Source organism: Oncorhynchus mykiss, chromosome 3 (genome assembly GCF_013265735.2).
Source record: "Oncorhynchus mykiss isolate Arlee chromosome 3, USDA_OmykA_1.1, whole genome shotgun sequence".
In the NCBI taxonomy this organism is placed as follows: Eukaryota; Metazoa; Chordata; class Actinopteri; order Salmoniformes; family Salmonidae; genus Oncorhynchus; species Oncorhynchus mykiss.
In genome coordinates this window covers 19919877-19939876 of record NC_048567.1, presented here as the reverse complement: position 1 = coordinate 19939876, position 20000 = coordinate 19919877, and the positions used below count along the sequence as shown (strand labels likewise).

At 44.3% G+C, this 20000-nt stretch overlaps 2 protein-coding genes across 5 annotated transcripts in view; one reads left to right on the top strand and one right to left on the bottom strand.

The window, feature by feature from the left end:
- LOC110512638 (nectin-2) overlaps window positions 1-9801 on the bottom strand; it is an 86335-nt gene extending 76534 nt beyond the window's left edge. For 2 of the 3 annotated variants that reach the window (XR_005041340.1, XM_036971395.1), the window contains exon 1: window positions 9055-9801. Coding sequence is in view for 2 of the 3 variants with exons in the window: in XM_036971395.1 (XP_036827290.1) it covers window positions 9055-9139 (85 nt within the window). In the remaining variant the exon portion in view is untranslated. The remainder of the gene's footprint in view (window positions 1-9054) is intronic. The other variant, XM_036971406.1, reaches the window with a different exon arrangement.
- g6f-like-b (G6F-like-b protein) overlaps window positions 8137-20000 on the top strand; it is a 17221-nt gene continuing 5357 nt past the window's right edge. Inside the window, exons 1-8 of one of the 2 annotated variants that reach the window (XM_036963613.1) lie at window positions 8137-8252; window positions 13222-13560; window positions 13779-14042; window positions 14348-14383; window positions 14768-14940; window positions 15185-15347; window positions 16145-16206; window positions 16455-16647. In XM_036963613.1, the coding sequence (XP_036819508.1) occupies window positions 13251-13560; window positions 13779-14042; window positions 14348-14383; window positions 14768-14940; window positions 15185-15347; window positions 16145-16206; window positions 16455-16647 (1201 nt within the window). In that variant the 5' untranslated portion in view covers window positions 8137-8252; window positions 13222-13250. 2 annotated transcript variants of the gene reach the window in all.

The following is a 20000-nucleotide window of genomic DNA, read 5'->3' as shown; positions in this document are numbered from 1 at the left end:
TCCATACATTTTCCCTGACACCCAAAAGTACTCGTTACATTTTGAATGCTTAGCAGCACAGGAAAATTGTCTAATTCACACACCTATCGAGAGAACATCCCTGGTCATCCCTACTGTCTCTGATCTGGCGGACTCACTAAATACATGTTTCATGTTGAAATTATTTCTACTTTTGATACTTAAAACCAAATACTTTTAGACTTTTACTCAAGTAGGATTTTACTGGGTGACTTTCACTTTTGTCATTTTCTATGAAAGGCATCTTTACCTTCACTCAAATATGACAATTGGGTACTTCACCACTGTTTGGGTCACCGTTTCATTGGGCACAGCAGGAGTCTGGGTAACTGGTACTGTGAAACCATTGCTGCAGTGTTATGCCATGTCCTATTCAGGGGCTGCTCCTAGACTCAGTCTCTCTTGATGGGGGTGTTACCACTGTAGCTGGGTAATCATCTGGGACTGTGTCAAAGAGAATCTCCTACACCCAACATGGCAAGCTAAACACGGATTCTCTAAGGTACTGTGTTGAGTGTACAGAGGCAGGCAGGGAGACAGAAACGGGTGTGTGTGCAAATGTGTTGCTGTGACGAAGACGTGTTTGATAGAGGAATGGATGATGAGGAGCGGTATCAGCATTTCAACTGATTCATACCATATCCAGCCTTGATAACATCTACAGATGTGTCCTGCTCTAGTTGGAATCCAACCTGACCCCAATGACCTCAGCGGAGCTATGATATTGTAAACCCTTCCACTCCCATTCATCGTAATGGCATTTGGCATTCCTTAAAGGGGAGGATTTCTACTTCTCCCTTTGAGTGGATGGGATGCTCAAATCTGGCATCCCTCCCAGGAAAACAAACACTCCCAGTGGAGGATCTCTGAATGACCTCATCGTGAGCCACCATGTTTGCTCCCAGCATTGGGGCTGAGTCATTCCAGGAAAGATACCCTGATCCATCCATCATTAGTTATTTAACACCCTCTGAAAGATGCCCTGATCCATCCATCATTAGTTATTTAACACCCTCTGAAAGATGCCCTGATCCATCCATCATTAGTTATTTAACACCCTCTGAAAGATGCCCTGATCCATCCATCATGAGTTATTTAACACCCTCTGAGATGCCCTGATCCATCCATCATTAGTTATTTAACACCCTCTGAGATGCCCTGATCCATCCATCATTAGTTATTTAACACCCTCTGAGATGCCCTGATCCATCCATCATTAGTTATTTAACACCCTCTGAAAGATGCCCTGATCCATCCATCAGTTATTTAACACCCTCTGAAAGATGCCCCTGATCCATCCATCATTAGTTATTTAACACCCTCTGAAAGATGCCCTGATCCATCCATCATTAGTTATTTAACACCCTCTGAAAGATGCCCTGATCCATCCATCATTAGTTATTTAACACCCTCTGAAAGATGCCCCTGATCCATCCATCATTAGTTATTTAACACCCTCTGAAAGATGCCCTGATCCATCCATCATTAGTTATTTAACACCCTCTGAAAGATGCCCTGATCCATCCATCATTAGTTATTTAACACCCTCTGAAAGATGCCCTGATCCATCCATCATTAGTTATTTAACACCCTCTGAAAGATGCCCCTGATCCATCCATCATTAGTTATTTAACACCCTCTGAAAGATGCCCTGATCCATCCATCATTAGTTATTTAACACCCTCTGAAAGATGCCCCTGATCCATCCATCATTAGTTATTTAACACCCTCTGAAAGATGCCCCTGATCCATCCATCATTAGTTATTTAACACCCTCTGAAAGATGCCCTGATCCATCCATCATTAGTTATTTAACACCCTCTGAAAGATGCCCCTGATCCATCCATCATTAGTTATTTAACACCCTCTGAAAGATGCCCTGATCCATCCATCATTAGTTATTTAACACCCTCTGAAAGATGCCCTGATCCATCCATCATTAGTTATTTAACACCCTCTGAAAGATGCCCTGATCCATCCATCATTAGTTATTTAACACCCTCTGAAAGATGCTTTGATAGGACGTGTCAGTTTAATGAATATGTAGAGATAAAAGGAGGCTATTCTCAGACGGCTGTGGTAGACAGGGAGGAAAACCACCACATCCTGAAGAAACCACCCGGCAAACTGCCTCTCTCACACACACACACACACACACACACACACACACACACACACACACACACACACACACACACACACACACACACACACACACACACACACACACACACACACACACACACACACACACACACACACAACTGGTTATTGAGATGCCATCTGACTCTCCGCATTAGGGATTCCCCAGACAAAGAAGACATCTTGTTCAACTGAGAGTTGAAAATACATTATGATTCGTTTAACACTTTTTTGGTTACTACATGATTCCATGGGTTATTTCATAGTTCTGATGTCTTCACTATTATTCTACAATGTAGAAAACAGTCAAAATAAAGAAAAACCCTTGAATGAGTAGGTGTTCTAAAACTGTTGACCGAAGAGCGACACACACCCTATCATTCTAAAATGGTTGAAATACATTTTTTAAATCCTCAATATACACACACAATACCCCATAATGACAAAGAGAAAACAGGTTTAGAAATGTTTGCAAATCTATTAAAAATAAAACAGAAATCATTTATTTACATAAGTATTCAGACCCTTTGCTATGAGACATTTTTATGGAACAGTTTCATTTAACTTATAGTCTTCATATCGCAAAATCAACGTCATGTGGTTAATCAAAATTATATTTAAATGAAAATTATACAAATCTAAAAGTAACTATTACCAAGATGTAAAAATTGTCAAAATAAAACATATTAAAACATTGCAGCCTGCAGGTAGAAAATATATATCCTAAAAATAACAGGCTACTTATGGCCTGTCTGCAAGGAACTAGAAACACTGCATCAACTAATAACTTGGTCCAGCCCTCACTCTGGACAGACACAGCTGTAGACTATTTTCCCAAGGGGTAAGAAGTAATCAGGTAAGCCTGTTTTATGACGTTTCCACCAGAGCAGAGCATGACATTGTTTCCCCCTTTCATGCTGAGTGGTTAACAACAGGGAGAGAGTTGGAAATATTTTTCAAATAGGCTACATTGAGAAACCATTGTCATTCTCAAATGGATGTAAAAAACAGACTGTTTACTTGCTGTTTGAGGCAAAGAAAATATTCCTTTGAGAAGTTACACAGTGATGGTGAGATAAGACAGGCTACTAATTCTATCAGATCCTCGAATGGGCACATCTGCATGCAGGCCAGGTAGCCTATAGGCCTACATCTGCATGCAGGCCAGGTAGCCTATAGGTCTACATCTGCATGCAGGCCAGGTAGCCTATAGGCCTACATCTGCATGCAGGCCAGGTAGCCTATAGGCCTACATCTGCATGCAGGCCAGGTAGCCTATAGGCCTACATCTGCATGCAGGCCAGGTAGCCTATAGGCCTACATCTGCATGCAGGCCAGGTAGCCTATAGGCCTACTTCTGCATGCAGGCCAGGTAGCCTATAGGCCTACATCTATGCACAATCAGGTGCGTGTCCTTACTCAACATTGACAGGAGTGCTCCAAACAAAAGACAACAAATACATTGACAACTCATAAATGGAATGCAATAAACCAAAACTTGCTCACAAGCGTAGTCTAGGTTGTGCGCTCTACAAACAATGTGTCCATTCCTCCGATGACAAGACTGTAGTAATAATATATATTGAATGCATTAACAGAAATTACCATAACCAAACAAACATTGTAGATTAGAAATGATGGGAATTAACAGTAAATGTACTACTGGTGACACTAGTGTGCCATCCCTGCGGCCACCGCAATGGACTAGTCCCCTGAGACGGGCGTGAATCAGACAGCTGTCTCATGTGCCATAATTATTTTTTTTTGTTTTACATATGCTTGTCGAAAAAAATATATATTTGTTGACCTATTTACCAAACAATCGACTAAATGGTGTCAGCCCTACACAGCATAGCCTCAGGTTACACACCCTCATTTATCACTAGCTAGCGGTGTGTCAACTACTATTGCTCCTGCCTCCCAGTCCAAAAGCAAAACTTACAATTCAGCGACAAGAACTGCTGCTGACCGACCAAACTCTCCCTCGCTCTCTATACATCCCTCTCCCCTTCACTCACTCTCTCTCTAGAACTATCCATCCTGTCTAAATGATGTTTGTTAAATCAACAACAACCTAGTCTGGCCTTTGATTTAAAGGAAATATGAATACAGAGAAAATAACCATCGTCTCTCCACATACATTGATTATAGACACGTGCATCAATAAGCTCTATGGCTTGACTTACTGTATTAGTTCTTTTCATTCTATGTGGAATGTAGTTCATTGATGAACTGTTATAAACTGCCATAAAATGAGGATTGAATTAGAATTCCATGGAGGCAGCAGAGTCAGGGCCACAGGTGTTGGGCACCGTCCACACACACTTAGTATTACATTCACGACTGCATTGGGCTGTAAACTAAAAACACACATTTATGTCTGAATCAACTGAGGTTTACTGGTGATGAGGGCAACTATTGCTCTACACTCTAAACAGGCCCTGCAGTGTGTGTGTGTGTGTGTGTGTGAGAGAGTGAGAGACAGGGCCATGATGAAGCCATACTAAAAGCAGCCAAAGCAAGGCTAACGAACACACACACACCTGACCTTTTCCCAATCCCCATGGCATTTGCAGCTCTATAGCAGAGGGGCAAGGACACCTCATTAACATAACACCTGGAGCATACAGACATTCATTGAAAAGTTCACACATTCAAAAAAGGTTGCTTTTCCAATTTGAAATGAGACTAGTCTATTTCTGCAGCGTTGTTTTTGCTGTGTTTGTCTGGGAAAAAAAACATTGATTTAGATAAGAATGTTTCAATTATAGTCTCCCATCCCCTCAAAACACACATTCCACATTCTTTTATCCCTGGAATTACACATCTTTCTCTCTCACCCCCTTCTCCCTCCCCCTCTCAGACACCCATAAACAGCATGGCCTTGAGGACAGAGGGAGAGGAGGGAGTGCGTTTGAATAAACCAATAACTAACGTCGCTCAAACAAAAGCGCTGGACAGGAACATGAAAGATGGTAGAAAATAAAAGACAAGAGAACAAGGCCCCCTGTATGTACTGGGTCTGGCAGGCGGGGGAGGGCGCTCAAGTGGTGGTGGCGGGGAGGACGGGGGAGGGGGGGGTCTGAATCAGTTGTTCATTCAGTCCTATAAACCAACTGACCTACCAACCATCAACAGACTGACTCCGAACACAATCCTCAGCCTGAACCGTCTCTGCATCATTCTAAAGAAGCCACCGGTTCCCAAATGGCTGAAGAGACCCATCAGGAGGATCTCAAGTGTCTTCACTGCTGGTCAGTGCACAAAGTCAATTTGGCCTAATGTCACATTTCTCTCTTCTTCCAACAGCGTGCGACTGTAGCCTGCTCTCTCCCCTGACCCTGCCAGCCCACCAGTCGCTCTCACACACACACACCAACGCCGTTTACTCAGCCGTAAAGACAACATAACCAGTCACAGCTGACCCCATAGCCCTATTTCAATATAAAACATCACCATGGTAACAGGGTTCAAGCCCTCCTGACCCACATAGGGCCTCCACCTCGTTAGGGGGTATTACAGTGTCGTTTCAGGGCTCAAAGTGGAATCCCATCCATTCTCTCAAGATAACTTAATTTTCTACGACATGTCTTTTATTGATTTTCATACTATAGAAGCCTACCTTAATTCAAAACAAATTAAACTCAATGTTATTACATTGTAAGCTGTGTTATGAGACTATATTAAATTGAAATTGATGAGAACTGAACTAAGCCTACCTTCCTCTACTAAGCTATTGAAACTCTTTTTGGTCATTTCCTTATAAACAAGATTTTCTTGGCTTAGCAAAGAACAAAAAAAAACACAAACAAGGCCTGAACATTGTCGTGTAAGAGGCTCTTTCTGTAAAATCAGTAAAGTGAAGAGGGAGATTTTTACACTTGAACTGGTTAAACCAGCATTTTCCCTGATAAATATGGAGAAACCTTTTTGTTTGCCACCGTTTTCCTTCCCCCTAAGTGCACTAGATGTTCTGTAAAATGGATTTGGGCTGAAAAGGTCCACGCCATAAATAAATCACAAAAGCAAATACATTTCTGGGCCGGATGATGATATTATTATTTTTGTGTTATGTACAATGCTCCCAAGTGACACAGCAGTCTAAGGCACTGCACTTCAGTGCTAGAGGCGTCACTACAGACCCTGGTTCGATCCCGGGCTGTATCACAACCGGCCGTGATTGGGAGTCCAATAGGGCGGCACACAAATGGACCAGCGTTGTACAGGTTAGGGTTTGGCCGGGTTAGGCCGTCACTGTAAAATAATAATTTGTTCTTAACTGACTTGCCTAGTTAAATAAATAAAATTGTAATCAACTACAGCAGGCAGTACAGTAGGCCTCGGCTAGGCCACTACCCTCTCTTTCTGTGGAACTAAGGTTTCCTTAGACAGTGTTGACTTTTTTTATCCATGGGAAAGGAAAAAATAAAGAGGTCTGGGTTAAATTGCCACTAAAAATAAATGAATATAGAGATTTACATTTGTTTGGGCCAACTTGCCTGATCACTCTGCAAGTGTAAGGAGAGAATCTGCACACCTGAGCACGAAGCCTACCACACCTGAATAAATTAACCTTCTGAATACAGCAAATACATTGGCAACATATTTTGATCTTTATATGAAAGTGTGACACCAAAAGTGGGCACAGTTGAGAAGTTAAATATAGCCTAAGCGGGAAATTTGTTGAAACAAAACTAATAGGTTAGGCTACTGTCCCCACCTAGAACTAGTTGGGGACAGTAGCCTGATTTTTCAGTGGGTGCTGTCCTACTATGCATCCAGGTACTTATTTGCAGGTGCTGGAGTTCTAGGTGAAATCATGACAAATAAAAATAAAAACACAGGGACCTCCCGGGTGGCGCAGTGGTTAAAAGGGCGCTGTACTGCAGCGCCAGCTGTGCCACCAGAGACTCTGGGTTTGCGCCCAGGCTCTGTCGTAACCGTCCGCGAGGTCCGTGGGACGACGCACAATTGGCCTAGCGTCGTCCGGGTTAGGGAGGGTTTGGCCGGTAGGGATATCCTTGTCTCATCGCGCACCAGCGACTCCTGTGGCGGGCCGGGCGCAGTGTGCACTAACCAAGGTTGCCAGGTGCACAGTGTTTCCTCCGACACATCGGTGCGGCTGGCTTCCGGGTTGGATGCGCGCTGTGTTAAGAAGCAGTGCGGCTTGGTTGTGTTGTGTATCGGAGGATGCATGACTTTCAACCTTCATCTCTCCCGAGCCCATATGGGAGTTGTAGCGATGAGACAACAATTGGATACCACAAAATTGGGGAGAAAAAGGGGTAAAATGCACACACAATAAAAATTAAATAAATAAATAAAACACCACTGTTCAGGTGATTGATTTTTATTTGAACAGCAGTGTTTCCCTTTTTATTAGCCATGTTAGCTCCCCATTGAAATTACATGAGGAATGTTGTTTTTAAAGACTACAAAACGGAATGTCTAGAATGAGCATTATGATGCATTTACATGACAACATTCGATGGCAGCCAGGTTAAAATCCACAAAAAAATACAAATGCAAGATTTGAGTTATTAGTCGACTGTTGTTGATGCAGTCCCAAAATGTTTTGCATTTCAGAAGTAAAGTATTCAAGATATTGGACTTTCAAGATGCAGTGTCACCAGCCACATCATCATGCAGAGCAAAATACATCATATGATGCAAAACGTGACACTTTGCTTTTTGAAAGTCCAATATCTTAAACTTGACTGCTGACATGCAAAACATTTAGAAAAATACCAAAATATAGTTTGAATGGATTTTTACTTTAACATTATATGGTGAATATTTAATTAAACAATACTATGCAACTGTATGTCTAGAATTAGAAAAATTCTCAGTTGGTCTAACTAATTATAAACTGGGTGGTTCGAACCCTGAATGCTGATTGGCTGAAGCCCGTGGTATATCAGGCTGTATACCACGGGTATGACATGTATTTTTACTGCTCTAATTACGTTGGTAACCAGTTTATAATAGCAATAAAGCACCTCGGGGGTTTGTGGTGTATGGCCAATATACCACGGCTGCCTGCTATGGCGGACGCACGGTCTTCTCGGCATGGAAGGGAATACCCCCCTGATGTATGTAAGGGCTGTATCCAGGCACTCCGCGTTGCGTCGCGAAATAATAACATCCCTTAGCGGTGGTATATTGGACCTATACCACACCTCTCGGGCCTTATTTCTTAAATATATGGCTCTGGGCACAGGTGTTTATTAAAAATGCACAGGCCACAAGGACGCTATCAAGTGTGATACTGCAGCCTCAAACACTTTTTGTTGTTGGTGGCAACTAGGCTACACCCTGTTGCTGCACTGTTTACATTAAAAGCTATTTCTAACCCAATGTATGTGTTGTGAACTGGCACTAATCGAGGATGATGGAGGAAATAAAAGGCGCAGGGGGACGTAAGGAATTGAAGGAGAAGCGTGGTCCTGGGGAAAGAGGATCAAGGACACGCAACAGTGCTAGGGTTGTATTTGGAACAGAACAAGTGACAATGCACCTGCTGGCACCAGAGAGAAACATATACTTCGATTGCCAACTGAGCCACACCTTAAGAGCAAAAACACCGCGTAGCCTACTTTACGCCGAAACTCTGGTTACCGAGTGAGATAGTGTCACGGTCAGAAAATAGTCTAGTCAAATTAGTTGAGGGACACAAGTAGACTTTGTTTATTCATAATTTATTTCACGACCGTAAGAAGGAAAATGTTAGCCTGAAAAAAAAAACGTTAAGACCTAGTGTACACCTGCACGTTGATTGGATCGTAACTGAAACCTCCCCAGCAGGTGACACAACCAACCGATCCGTGGATAGAGTATAAGATAACGTAGGCTGCTGGTGAATTTATGGTTGTTTTGGAAATATGTTTGTCTTACCTTGAAAAGTCAGCAACGTGACCACGCTGAACAGTCCGATCATTTTTGTGAAGTCATGCCAATGTCGAGCGTCTTCTCTCGCCATGCTGTCTGTGCTCTGATCTAAATGAATCTTATGTCGTTGATTTAAAAAAAAAACCTCTATCCGTGTCTTTTCCCGGTTTGAACTTAATCTTCAACTAATCACAAGTCAGTTTTCAAACGTCCTTCACTGACTGCGCGTCTTTCAGAGCCTGTTAAAAATAATATAAATCATGTCCAAGCGATGCTGACAAGAAACTCACAAATGTATATTTCTCGCTTAGCTAAAAATGTGTTTTGTGGATTGGACTGCGTGCGCTCTTCAACTATTTCCACACTGCGGAGAGATCGCTACTGGGTGTGATGTCATGGACTATCCCTAGGCAACGTCACAGTTCCTTGAAATCAAACGATATGTGACTGGAGTTTAGAAACTCCCAAAAGGATGAGAATATTGAGGAATTATACTTTTTAAAAGATTGTGTTATCCAAAACGGAAACCTTGTTGATTTCCAGCAGACTGGACAACATAGTTAATAGGGCGCACACTTACATTTGTTTAGCCTCAAGGCGAGCTGCCTTGCCTGTATTTTACAAAAAACTAAACTAGGCATATTCGTCAATGTACCCTCTTCAGTTTTCTACTGTCTTTTTATTTGAAATGAAAACATTTTGATGGAGGATGCTACAAACTTCACGTTTTGATTTAGAAAAAAAAATCTACCCGTAATGTGTAGGCTAATTTATGGGAAAGTACACCCTCTCCAATATTTTACACTGATTAGGTCAATTGTAATACATGTACCATTCAATTATCGAATTCTATGCACAACAGCCCAGCAGTGGCGGAATGAGGCAAATGGATGATTATTGCGCCCTCTGCTGTTTGGCTCTAACGTCCCACAATCATGACACTACTCAAGTGTCGCAATACAATTAACACTGGAACAAACGTTACAATCCAATAACCACTAACATTGATTTCACAATCAAAATCTTTGACGCAGATGTCACAATCAAATGATGACACTCAGGTGTGATTCTAAAGATTTTGATTAGCTGTATTAAAACAGGGCTGGAACTGAAGCTTGCACACCCAGATCAGATCTCTAGGTCGGGGTTAGTCACCCACTAATCACCCACTGCACCCACTGCACCCACTAATCAAAAAACAGCATTTTCTTATTGTCCACCAAAGCAACATTGCAAAGCCATATTATCATCCAGCTTTAAGGCTAATCTGTAAACCCATGTGTTTTACAGACGTGCAGAGAACATTGATTCATTGTAATTCCCTCCTTCTCATCGCATATTTCACTCTTTGCCCCTAACCTCTCATTTTCTCTCCTCTGCTCTCCCCTCTCCTTTTCTCCTCTCCTCTGTCAGTCCACAATGTTCACCTCTGAATTCTCCCAATCTATTTTCACTTTCAATACTCTGAGCCCTTCCCCTATATAGGGGCCTAACTCGTTTTTCCCCTCTCCCCTCATCCCTCACTCATCTGGCCAATGTTAGGTCGTCTGGATTTGGTCACTCTTCCCTCTCCTAGTATTGTCCCTCACTTTCTTTATCCCGGCCTTGTCTTTCACTCCTCTCTCTTCGTTTTCCTCTCCACTCCTGTCACCCTGTCCTGGGGTTGCCTGTGGGTCTGTGACTAGGATAGTGGAGTTCATAGTTGTCTGGTATTAGCTCATTGGCAGCACTCATTAATCTGAGCCAGAGCTTAGAGTGATTATTTATCCATGAGGGAGGAGATCAGTACACCCATGCTCTCTCTCTTGTCTCTCTCTCAATTCATTTCAAAGAGACTTATTGGCATGGGAAACATATGTTTATATTGCCAAAGCAAGTGAAATAGATGAAAACAAAAGGGAAATAAACAATTAAAAATGAACAGTAAACATAACACTCACAAAAGTTTTAAAATAATTTAGACATTTCAAATGTTATATTATTGGCTATGTACAGTATTGAAACAATGTACAGATAGTTGAAGTCTCTCTCTCTCTCTCTCTCTCTCTCTCTCGCTCTCTCTCTCTCTCTCTCTCTCTCTCTCTCAGTATCTCTGGTTTCTATCACTCACCCTGTCACTACTTCTCTTTCTGTTGCTACTTTCTCTCTTTTACTGTATTTTCCAATTTCTCATACTGTCATACATCTTTCTCTCTTCCTCATTTATCTCCCCCTCTCTCTCCATTTGTCCCATCTTTCTCTTTCTCCCACACCCTTCCCCTCTTCCCTCTCTCCCATGTCTCTCTCTCTCTCTCTCTCTCTCTCTCTTTCTTTCTCTCTCTCTCCCCCCTCTTTTTCTCTCTCTCTCCCCTCTCTCCCCGTCAGCTCAGTGGTAATTAAGAGTGTATCTGGTAATGGAGTAATGGAGCTCAGAGGAGCTGATAGCACCGTTAGCTTAATTAAACACATTTATGGGATGTAAAGACATTTAGCCCAGGGGTTCCACTGCTCCCACAATAACCCAAACTCTTTATTGTTCTCTCTTTATCTCTCTAACTTCCTCGTTACCTCTCTCTGTCTTTCTCCCTCACTTTCACTCTTTTCATCTCTTCATCTCTCGCTCCACTTTATTGGTCTTTTTCCCTTTCTCCCTGTCACATATACTGTATGTGCTTGTTCCTTTTGTCATTCTTCAACCCCAGTATTGAGGTCATCGTATGGATTTTATCCCAAGTGAAGTTCTTCCCTCTCTGTTCAAGAACATACACAGTACAGTGCCTGAGCTGCAGCATGAGTTTACATCATCATGTAGCCTGGTGTGTTATACTGTGTGTGTGTGTGAGTGAGTGAGTGTGTGCGTGTTTGTGTTTCTGTGCTAGCCTTTTCCCCCTGTGCCAGTCCTATAAGTGTTTATCAGTCACTAACAGTGGACACAGTGACACTCTCTTCCTGAACACTATCAAGGTTTTGGACAGGTCGTATCCTGTTCAAAGTAAAGACACAAGTTCGGCCCCAAATTACACCATATCCCCTATATATTGCACTACTTTTGACCGGTACTATTTGCCCCGGTCAAAAGTAGTGCACTAAATAGGGTACAGAATGCCATTTGGAACGCAACCACATCCCCTGTTAATGACAGTTATAGAATACAGAAATGTTGCTAGTAAACTGGAGATGAGAAGGGTGTTGTTGTTTGTGGTGGTGGTGGGTGCTAGTGGAGAGTGTGTGTTGGTCTGTGTGTGAGTTGACTTAACACCTGCTCAGCTGCCTCCGCTTGGACCATGGAGTTTAGATGTCTCCTATTTGTTCTTATTTCTTCTTCGGTGGTGCTCATCACTCAATCTGACACGACCACTAAAGGTATGGTGAAATTTTAACCATTGATAGCTGACATCGCACAAATAACCTTCACCTGCAATTATTCTCCCATACAACTGTTGTGACTGGGTTACCCACTCGTTTTGAAGCTGAAAACTAATGTGGGATCCTTCAGTCGGGGATCAGTGGATCTTTTATCAGAAAGCATATGGAAGACATAACATAGAAAATAATCAAGGTAGTATTTTATAAATAAGGTAGTATTTTATAAATAAGGTAGTATTTTATAAATAAGGTAGTATTTCAGTAGAGGTTTAGAAATATTCCTGTCATTTGGAGGTCAAAGCAGGGATACACACCTCTAATCCGTCCAGTCTGGCTGGCTCTCAACTCTCCTTGGCGTTTAATTGGTCCATTAATGCCATTGATTAGGCTTAAAGAGTCCACAACACACTGGCTCTTCCTGATCTAAATCAGTTACTGATTATAAAGGAAGGATAAAAACCTGGGTTGCGTTCGAACTGGCACTCTATTACCTATATAGTGCACTACTTTGGAGCAGGGCTCTAAGAAGTAGGGTGCCATTTGAGAGTCCCCTGGAAGCAGAGATGAGCATCTCTGGGTTAAGTCTGAGTGTTGATTGTGGCTCCAGAACTAGTCACCTCTTATCTCCTCAGGTCTCATCTATCAGTAGTGAGGCCAGAGCCTGATCCAACTGCAACCCCTTCTACTAGCACCTTACGTTTTTACAGAGCACATAGAGCCGGATAGGTGTGAGCAGCCATGGCAGGAGTCCCCTGTAAGCCCACTGGAAGGTTAGACCTATCACTATTTCACTCATTTGTTTTTGTGTGTGTTTTTTGTCGTCATCAGACCCTGACTGGAGTGATGTCGTTGTGACAATGGTTGGCAGGGAAGTCACCTTACCCTGTGTTGATTGGCCTCTCACGGGCTCTGTGAGCATTAATTGGAAGATGAAGTCTCCCGGGCTGGACCACTGGAAACTGGTCCTCTCAGCCAATGAGAGGCAGCAGTTCTCGGGCGCAGCCTCAAAGGCTTCCATGCGATTGGTTGACTCAAACTTTCAGGAAACTGGGGACTTCTCTCTACTGTTTGTCCCCAAAATGGAGGACAAGGGTCGCTACTCCTGTCTGATTAAACAGCAAGAGAAGAAACTGAGAGAGAAGATCATACTATTAGCCATCCTCACAGGTATAGAACTCTGGTCCTGTACACAAACCTACCGTTATAGTATGTCCATATACATGTAATATACAGTTGTGATGGTATTGATGTAAATATTATGTATAAATAATTCCCCATGCCCACTTTATTTGACACAATCAGGTCAGACTGTAGTATCAATATCCCACATGTTTTTTATCTCTTCTTTCGTTCCTCCTATTTCCTACCTCCTACATCGGTCCCAGTCTCTATCTTTCCTTCAGCCACTCTCCCTCACCACAGCACACTGCGTCTGATGGCAGAAGTGTCCCCCGCCTCCACCGTTTCCGAGGTAACCTGGCTGTCCCCTGGCGGGACGCCGCTACGATTGGCAAAGAGGTCAGGGGGGGGTGTTGCCAAGCTGCCCCAGATACGCCTCACTGACCAGGGGGTATACATCTGCCAGGTGTACCCAAGGGGTAACAGCAGCTCCCCTATGTTCCCCTTCACTGTGGACCTCCGCGTGGATGGTGAGATATGACGGGGGGTGGAGAGAGGCAGGAAAGGGTGTAGTGACATAATTGGAATCTGGGATGAATCTCAATACTCCAAGTAAAGCATTGTATTTAGATCGGCATTGTATTGGCATTGTTATGTAATTGACTAGTATTTATATGTGCTCCCACTATAACAACTGCTCCCACATTAACCCAAATGCTTTATTTCTGTCCCTTTATCTCTCTCACTCCCTTGTTCCCTCTCTGTCGTTCTTCCTCCCTCTCTCGCTCCCTCCCTCCCACCCTCTCCCTCTCACCCTCTCTCTCTCTCTTTCTAGGTATGAATGTGGCCTCGTTCACCAATATAAGCCATAGTGAGTGTCGTCACCATGTACAGTAGACTCTAGTCCAGCTAAAACACAGAGTCAGCAGCCTCTGGATCAAGCAGCACAATACACATTGACCTTACTGAGGGACCAGCTCTCTCTCAGAAACATAACGACATAATCCCTGTTGCTGCTGTGCACCTCTCTCCCTATCTCTTTTTCTTTTCCTCTTGTCTGTTCTGTTCCTCTCCAAACTGCCATCTCTGTCACTCATCCTCCTCTCTAATACTCTCAACCCCACAATCTTCCCCACATATTTCTCTCACCGTCCCCCCACCACTCTCTCTTCTTATCTCTCACGTTCTCTCTCAATTCCCCCCGTTCTCTCTTTCTCTCTCTCCCTCCCCCTCCCTCTCCTCTCCCCCTCCCTAGGTGCTCAGATCTCTATGGCCAGTCTCACCCAGACCCCTATCACCCTCGCCTGCCCTCCGATGCGGGGCGACTATGTCCTGCTCTATTGGAAGCCCCCAGACAGCAAAAACATTAACACCACAACCCTGGTCTACGGGTACGACCGCTGGAGGGACCGCACAGAGCAGAGCAAGGTACACCCAGAAGAGGATGTGTGTGTGTGTGTGTGTGTTCAAGCTTGCGTGCGTTTCAACTGAGTTCCTCTACAGGTTTCTTCCTTCAAGGGGGTTTTCCTAGCTACAGTGCTTCTGTTTCTGCCTGCTCCACAGGGTCCAGGCCGGGTTACTGTAAAATGGAAAGGGTGTAACTTTATGACAACTGCTGATGTAAAAAGAGCCTTTATAAATGAATGTGATTGAATGAATTTGATTGATCTAGACTCATGCCCAGCTGAGCCTGGACGGGCCATTGTCTACCCCAAAAGAGGGTTTCTTCTCCTTCCTGCTGAGCCCGGGGCTGAATGACGGAGGCCTCTACACGTGTGAGGTCTTCCTCAATGACAACGCGTTCAGCCAGAGGACCCTACTTAGCATCCTCCAAGGTACAGAGGGGAAGAGGGAGAAGCGAAGAGATAAGTGTGATTCATTTATGTCTGAAATAGAGATATCGGTATGAATAAAAACAAAGACTGAAAATACTGTCCAACTCCCACACACGCAGAAACACACACACATACTCACACACCTGTCTGTCCATTTTTGTAGTCTCGGAAGGCTTTAATAATCACTGTCCCTCTGGCAGCCATCACAGCTGCTCAGACATGACCAAGCGATCTGTCACTGTCACCCTGCTCCACACGTCTGTCACACACACACACACACACACACACACACACACACACACACACACACACACACATAAAGCCCCGCGGACCCATGTATTTTTTTATCTTGCCTCATTATGGGTGTAATTATGTACGATTATACCTGCCGCACTCCCACCAGGGCTGTGGGAGGCACACATTAAACACTGTAATCACTGACGGAGACGTGTGTGTCTGTAGGGCTTGATTACACCCAGATTGATCCTCATTGGGGTTTGATGAGACATGGGGCATCAGTCACCATCAGGCGACACATTAGAAGCAATTCTGTGTAATGAATATATATTATTTTGACCAATCTCTGATTCTCTCATTGTTTTCTTTTCATCCACCCCACCCCCCCTAACTCACCTTCCACCTCTCCTTGCCCCCTTCTCTTTTTGTCCCCTGACTACCACTTATTGGTACTTCCTTCACTCTCTCCTTATCCCTACCTCACATTATCTTTTTCTTTCCTACTCCCTTGCCTTCCACTCTCCTCTCCTTCCTCCTTTCTCACTATCCCGCCATCCCAGTGAAAGCCAGACATTCTCCATCAGCCCTGGTCCTGACGTGTCAGTATACAGAGCGCTCCCAGGTAGGTAACCATCCCCTGACTGGCAACATTCATGCCTCATCTCTTCACTTTGATAGTTAGCTGATGTGTGGTGAGCTTTCAGGCACAAAATGGCTCCTTGAGCACCTGGGCTGAGTTCATTAGGCACAAAACGGAAAACTGACTGAAACAGGGAAGGACAACCTGGACTATTGCATAGTCCCCTGAACACGGCTCTGGTGTATGAAGAACACACTGTATAAGCACAATCCATCTCCTCCATCCACCAGGTGAAGCGGGTGGTGTGGAGCCACCAGAACCAGAGTCGCACGCTGAAGTGGAGCTCCTCTGGCCCGGGTCGCCTCAGCACCGTGGTCCCCCTGTCCCCCACCCAGGACACGGCTGGGAACTACACCTGCACCATGCAGCTGCAGAATGGACAGGCGGTCAAGGCTGTTTACACCGTCAAACTGCCCCCGAAAGGTGGAGAGAACCAAACGGTCCAACTTGGGTCTTTAGATATAGATCTAAGATCAGCTTACCCTCTCCTAATGCTAACCATAATCGGTAATGCTAAAAAAAACTTTTCTCAGGTCAATGTCAACTAACTGTACCTAGCAGGACCAACAATAGGCCTATATGTTTGTCCAAATAGGTCCCTTTACAATGCTTCCTTTCCTTCTTGCTATCATCTTATCCTTTCTCCCTCGCACCTACACAGTCAGTTCCAGGGGCGGTCTGGGCCGATGTGTTAGAAATGTCAGGGCCGATTTCTGGTCCCAGTCCGCCCCTGGTCAGTTCCCATCAGTGATTCTCATCAGTGATTAACAGAAGGGGAAAGTATATTTAAACCACTCAGATGGAATCATACAAACAGAGAAGTTGTAAAACCAGGAAGTTATGTAACTCATCTGTTTGCATGTTTCCATTTGAGAGCTTCAAATATACTTTGCTCTTTAACACCATTATAGCCAATACCACTATAATCATTATGAGCAAATAGGCTCTCATCCAAGTCCATGTTTACTGAACATGAACCTCCTCTATCAGTGGTCCCCAACAGCACACGCGGACAAGCACACCTGATTCAACTCTTTGAGTGCCAGGTTGAATCAGGTGTGCTTGTCTGGGGCTACAATAAAAATGTGTACTGTTGGGCGTACTAGAGGACCGGAGGTGGGAAACACTGCTCTAGATCAGTGGTTCCCAACCTTTTTGGGTTACTGTTTCACCAACAGAATTTTGCTCTGCCCGGAGTAGCCCTGAAGTACCCCCTCATGTGCATTTTACCAGTCAGCCTATGGTCTCATGAGTCTTCTCAAGTACCCTCTGTGGATAGGCCGAGTACCTCCAGGGGTCCTAGTACCCCTGGTTGGGAATCACAGCTCTAAATCCTAAGCACACCAGACATCCCTTCCCAACAGAGAGAAGTGAACAGCAGGCTAGCTCAGCTGCTAATCCGTTAGCTATGTAAACACACCTGGCTGTGTTTATCCCTCTCTCCCGTCGCTCCAGTCCTTCAGTGCTGGATGTGTGCCCACTCCATTCTCATCTCGTTATCTCCAGGGCCCTGTTGTGAGCTAACCAATCAGCCCAGAAATGGAATAGGCAGGATGAACTCTAAATTCCAATTCTAAACTCCACATAAACTTTAAATGTGAGAATAACAAGAATTGTACACATATAGAAGACAGAGAAAGGCACTGAATTCTGCGTGAGGATTTGCCAAGTATTGACTGAAGAAAACGTCCACATGACACCCAATATGGTACCATGTCTGATCCAGCAACACACCACAGAGCATTGCTTTGAATGGGAGTCTTATTGTCTGTTTCACCTATTCTATTCTATTGCATTATATCCTATTCTACATCCTTAACCCATTGTTCTGTTGCTTATCACAGCCAGACAAGTTGACCTGAAGTTGCTCTACAACCACGCTTCACAGAGCACTGACCTTGTAGCCCCGCCTGCCTGCCTGCCTGCCTGCCTGCCTGCCTGCCTGCCTGCCTGCCTGCCTGCCTGCCTGCCTGCCTGCCTGCCTGCCTGCCTGCCCGTGTGCCTGCCTGGCTGAGTGACAGACTGTTTATGGCTTCTGTCCCAACAGAGGTAATGGGTTGTCACTGTCATCACCACCAGACCCACATGGGTTCAAATAGTATTTGTTTCCCTGTCTCTCTGTGTCTGTCTGTGTCACTCTCTCTCTCTCTCTCTTTCTCTCTCTCCCTCTCTTCACACCCCTACACTTCTTCAGTTGATAAGTGTAAATGGTGAGGGAGGACACCAGGACAGCTCTCTGGAATGTATTCACATTCATTGTATCTGAGGAAGCACACACAGCCACAGAAGGATCTGAGAGTTGAATGAATCTCCTAATGGGGATGAGCTCACTACCAATACCCCCATACATCACTGATACCGAGGAGCCATGATGATGACACACAACAAAGCAATGTTTTAACAAGAGTAATGGATATGCAAAGGGAAGTGTTGCATTTAGAATGAGCTGTTTGTGAGGGCTGATTGAACGTTGTATTGTGGTCTTGTGGTCCCATTTACTCTCTTATTGGGATGTGGGAGAGAAGAGAGGAGATGGGAGGCAGGGAAAGAGAGAGAGTGAGATGGGAGGCAGGGAAAGAGAGAGAGCGAGATGGGAGGCAGGGAAAGAGAGAGAGCGAGATGGGAGGCAGGGAAAGAGAGAGAGCGAGATGGGAGGCAGGGAAAGAGAGAGAGTGAGATGGGAGGCAGGGAAAGAGAGAGAGTGAGATGGGAGGCAGGGAAAGATAGAGAGCGAGATGGGAGGCAGGGAAAGAGAGAGAGCGAGATGGGAGGCAGGGAAAGAGAGAGAGCGAGATGGGAGGCATCCTTATGTAATACATGTATCACTAGCCACTTTAACTATGCCACTTTGTTTACATACTCACCTCATGTATATACTGTACTCGATACCATCTACTGTATCCTGCCTATGCTGCTCTGTACCATCACTCATTCATATATCCTTATGTACATATTCTTTATCCCCTTACACTGTGTATAAGACAGTAGTTTTGGAATTGTTAGTTAGATTACTTGTTGGTTATTACTGCATTGTCGGAACTAGAAGCACAAGCATTTCGCTACACTCGCATTAACATCTGCTAACCATGTGTATGTGACAAATAAAATTTGATTTGATTTGATTTGATTTGGAAAGAGAGAGAGCTAGATGGGAGGCAGGGAAAGAGAGAGAGCGAGATGGGAGGCAGGGAAAGAGAGAGAGCGAGATGGGAGGCAGGGAAAGAGAGAGAGCGAGATGGGAGGCAGGGAAAGAGAGAGAGCGAGATGGGAGGCAGGGAAAGAGAGAGCGAGATGGGAGGCAGGGAAAGAGAGAGAGTGAGATGGGAGGCAGGGAAAGAGAGAGAGCGAGATGGGAGGCAGGGAAAGAGAGAGAGAGCGAGATGGGAGGCAGGGAAAGAGAGAGAGCGAGATGGGAGGCAGGGAAAGAGAGAGCGAGCTGGGAGGCAGGGAAAGAGAGAGAGCGAGATGGGAGGCAGGGAAAGAGAGAGAGCGAGATGGGAGGCAGGGAAAGAGAGAGAGCGAGATGGGAGGAAATAATAGAGGAACAGAGGGGAGCAAATAGGGAAAGAGGGAGGGATGGATGATAGACCCACATAATAAAATAATATAGTATACTATGGAATAAATACTGTACTGTTACTATATTTATATACTATAATATTCACTGTAGTGTTTTTGCAGACATTACCATAGTATTTACTAAGTGTTTTTTTTTATCTTTGATGTAGAAGTGGGTGCATTCCCCTTGAGGAAACCTACTGGACAAATACTATAAG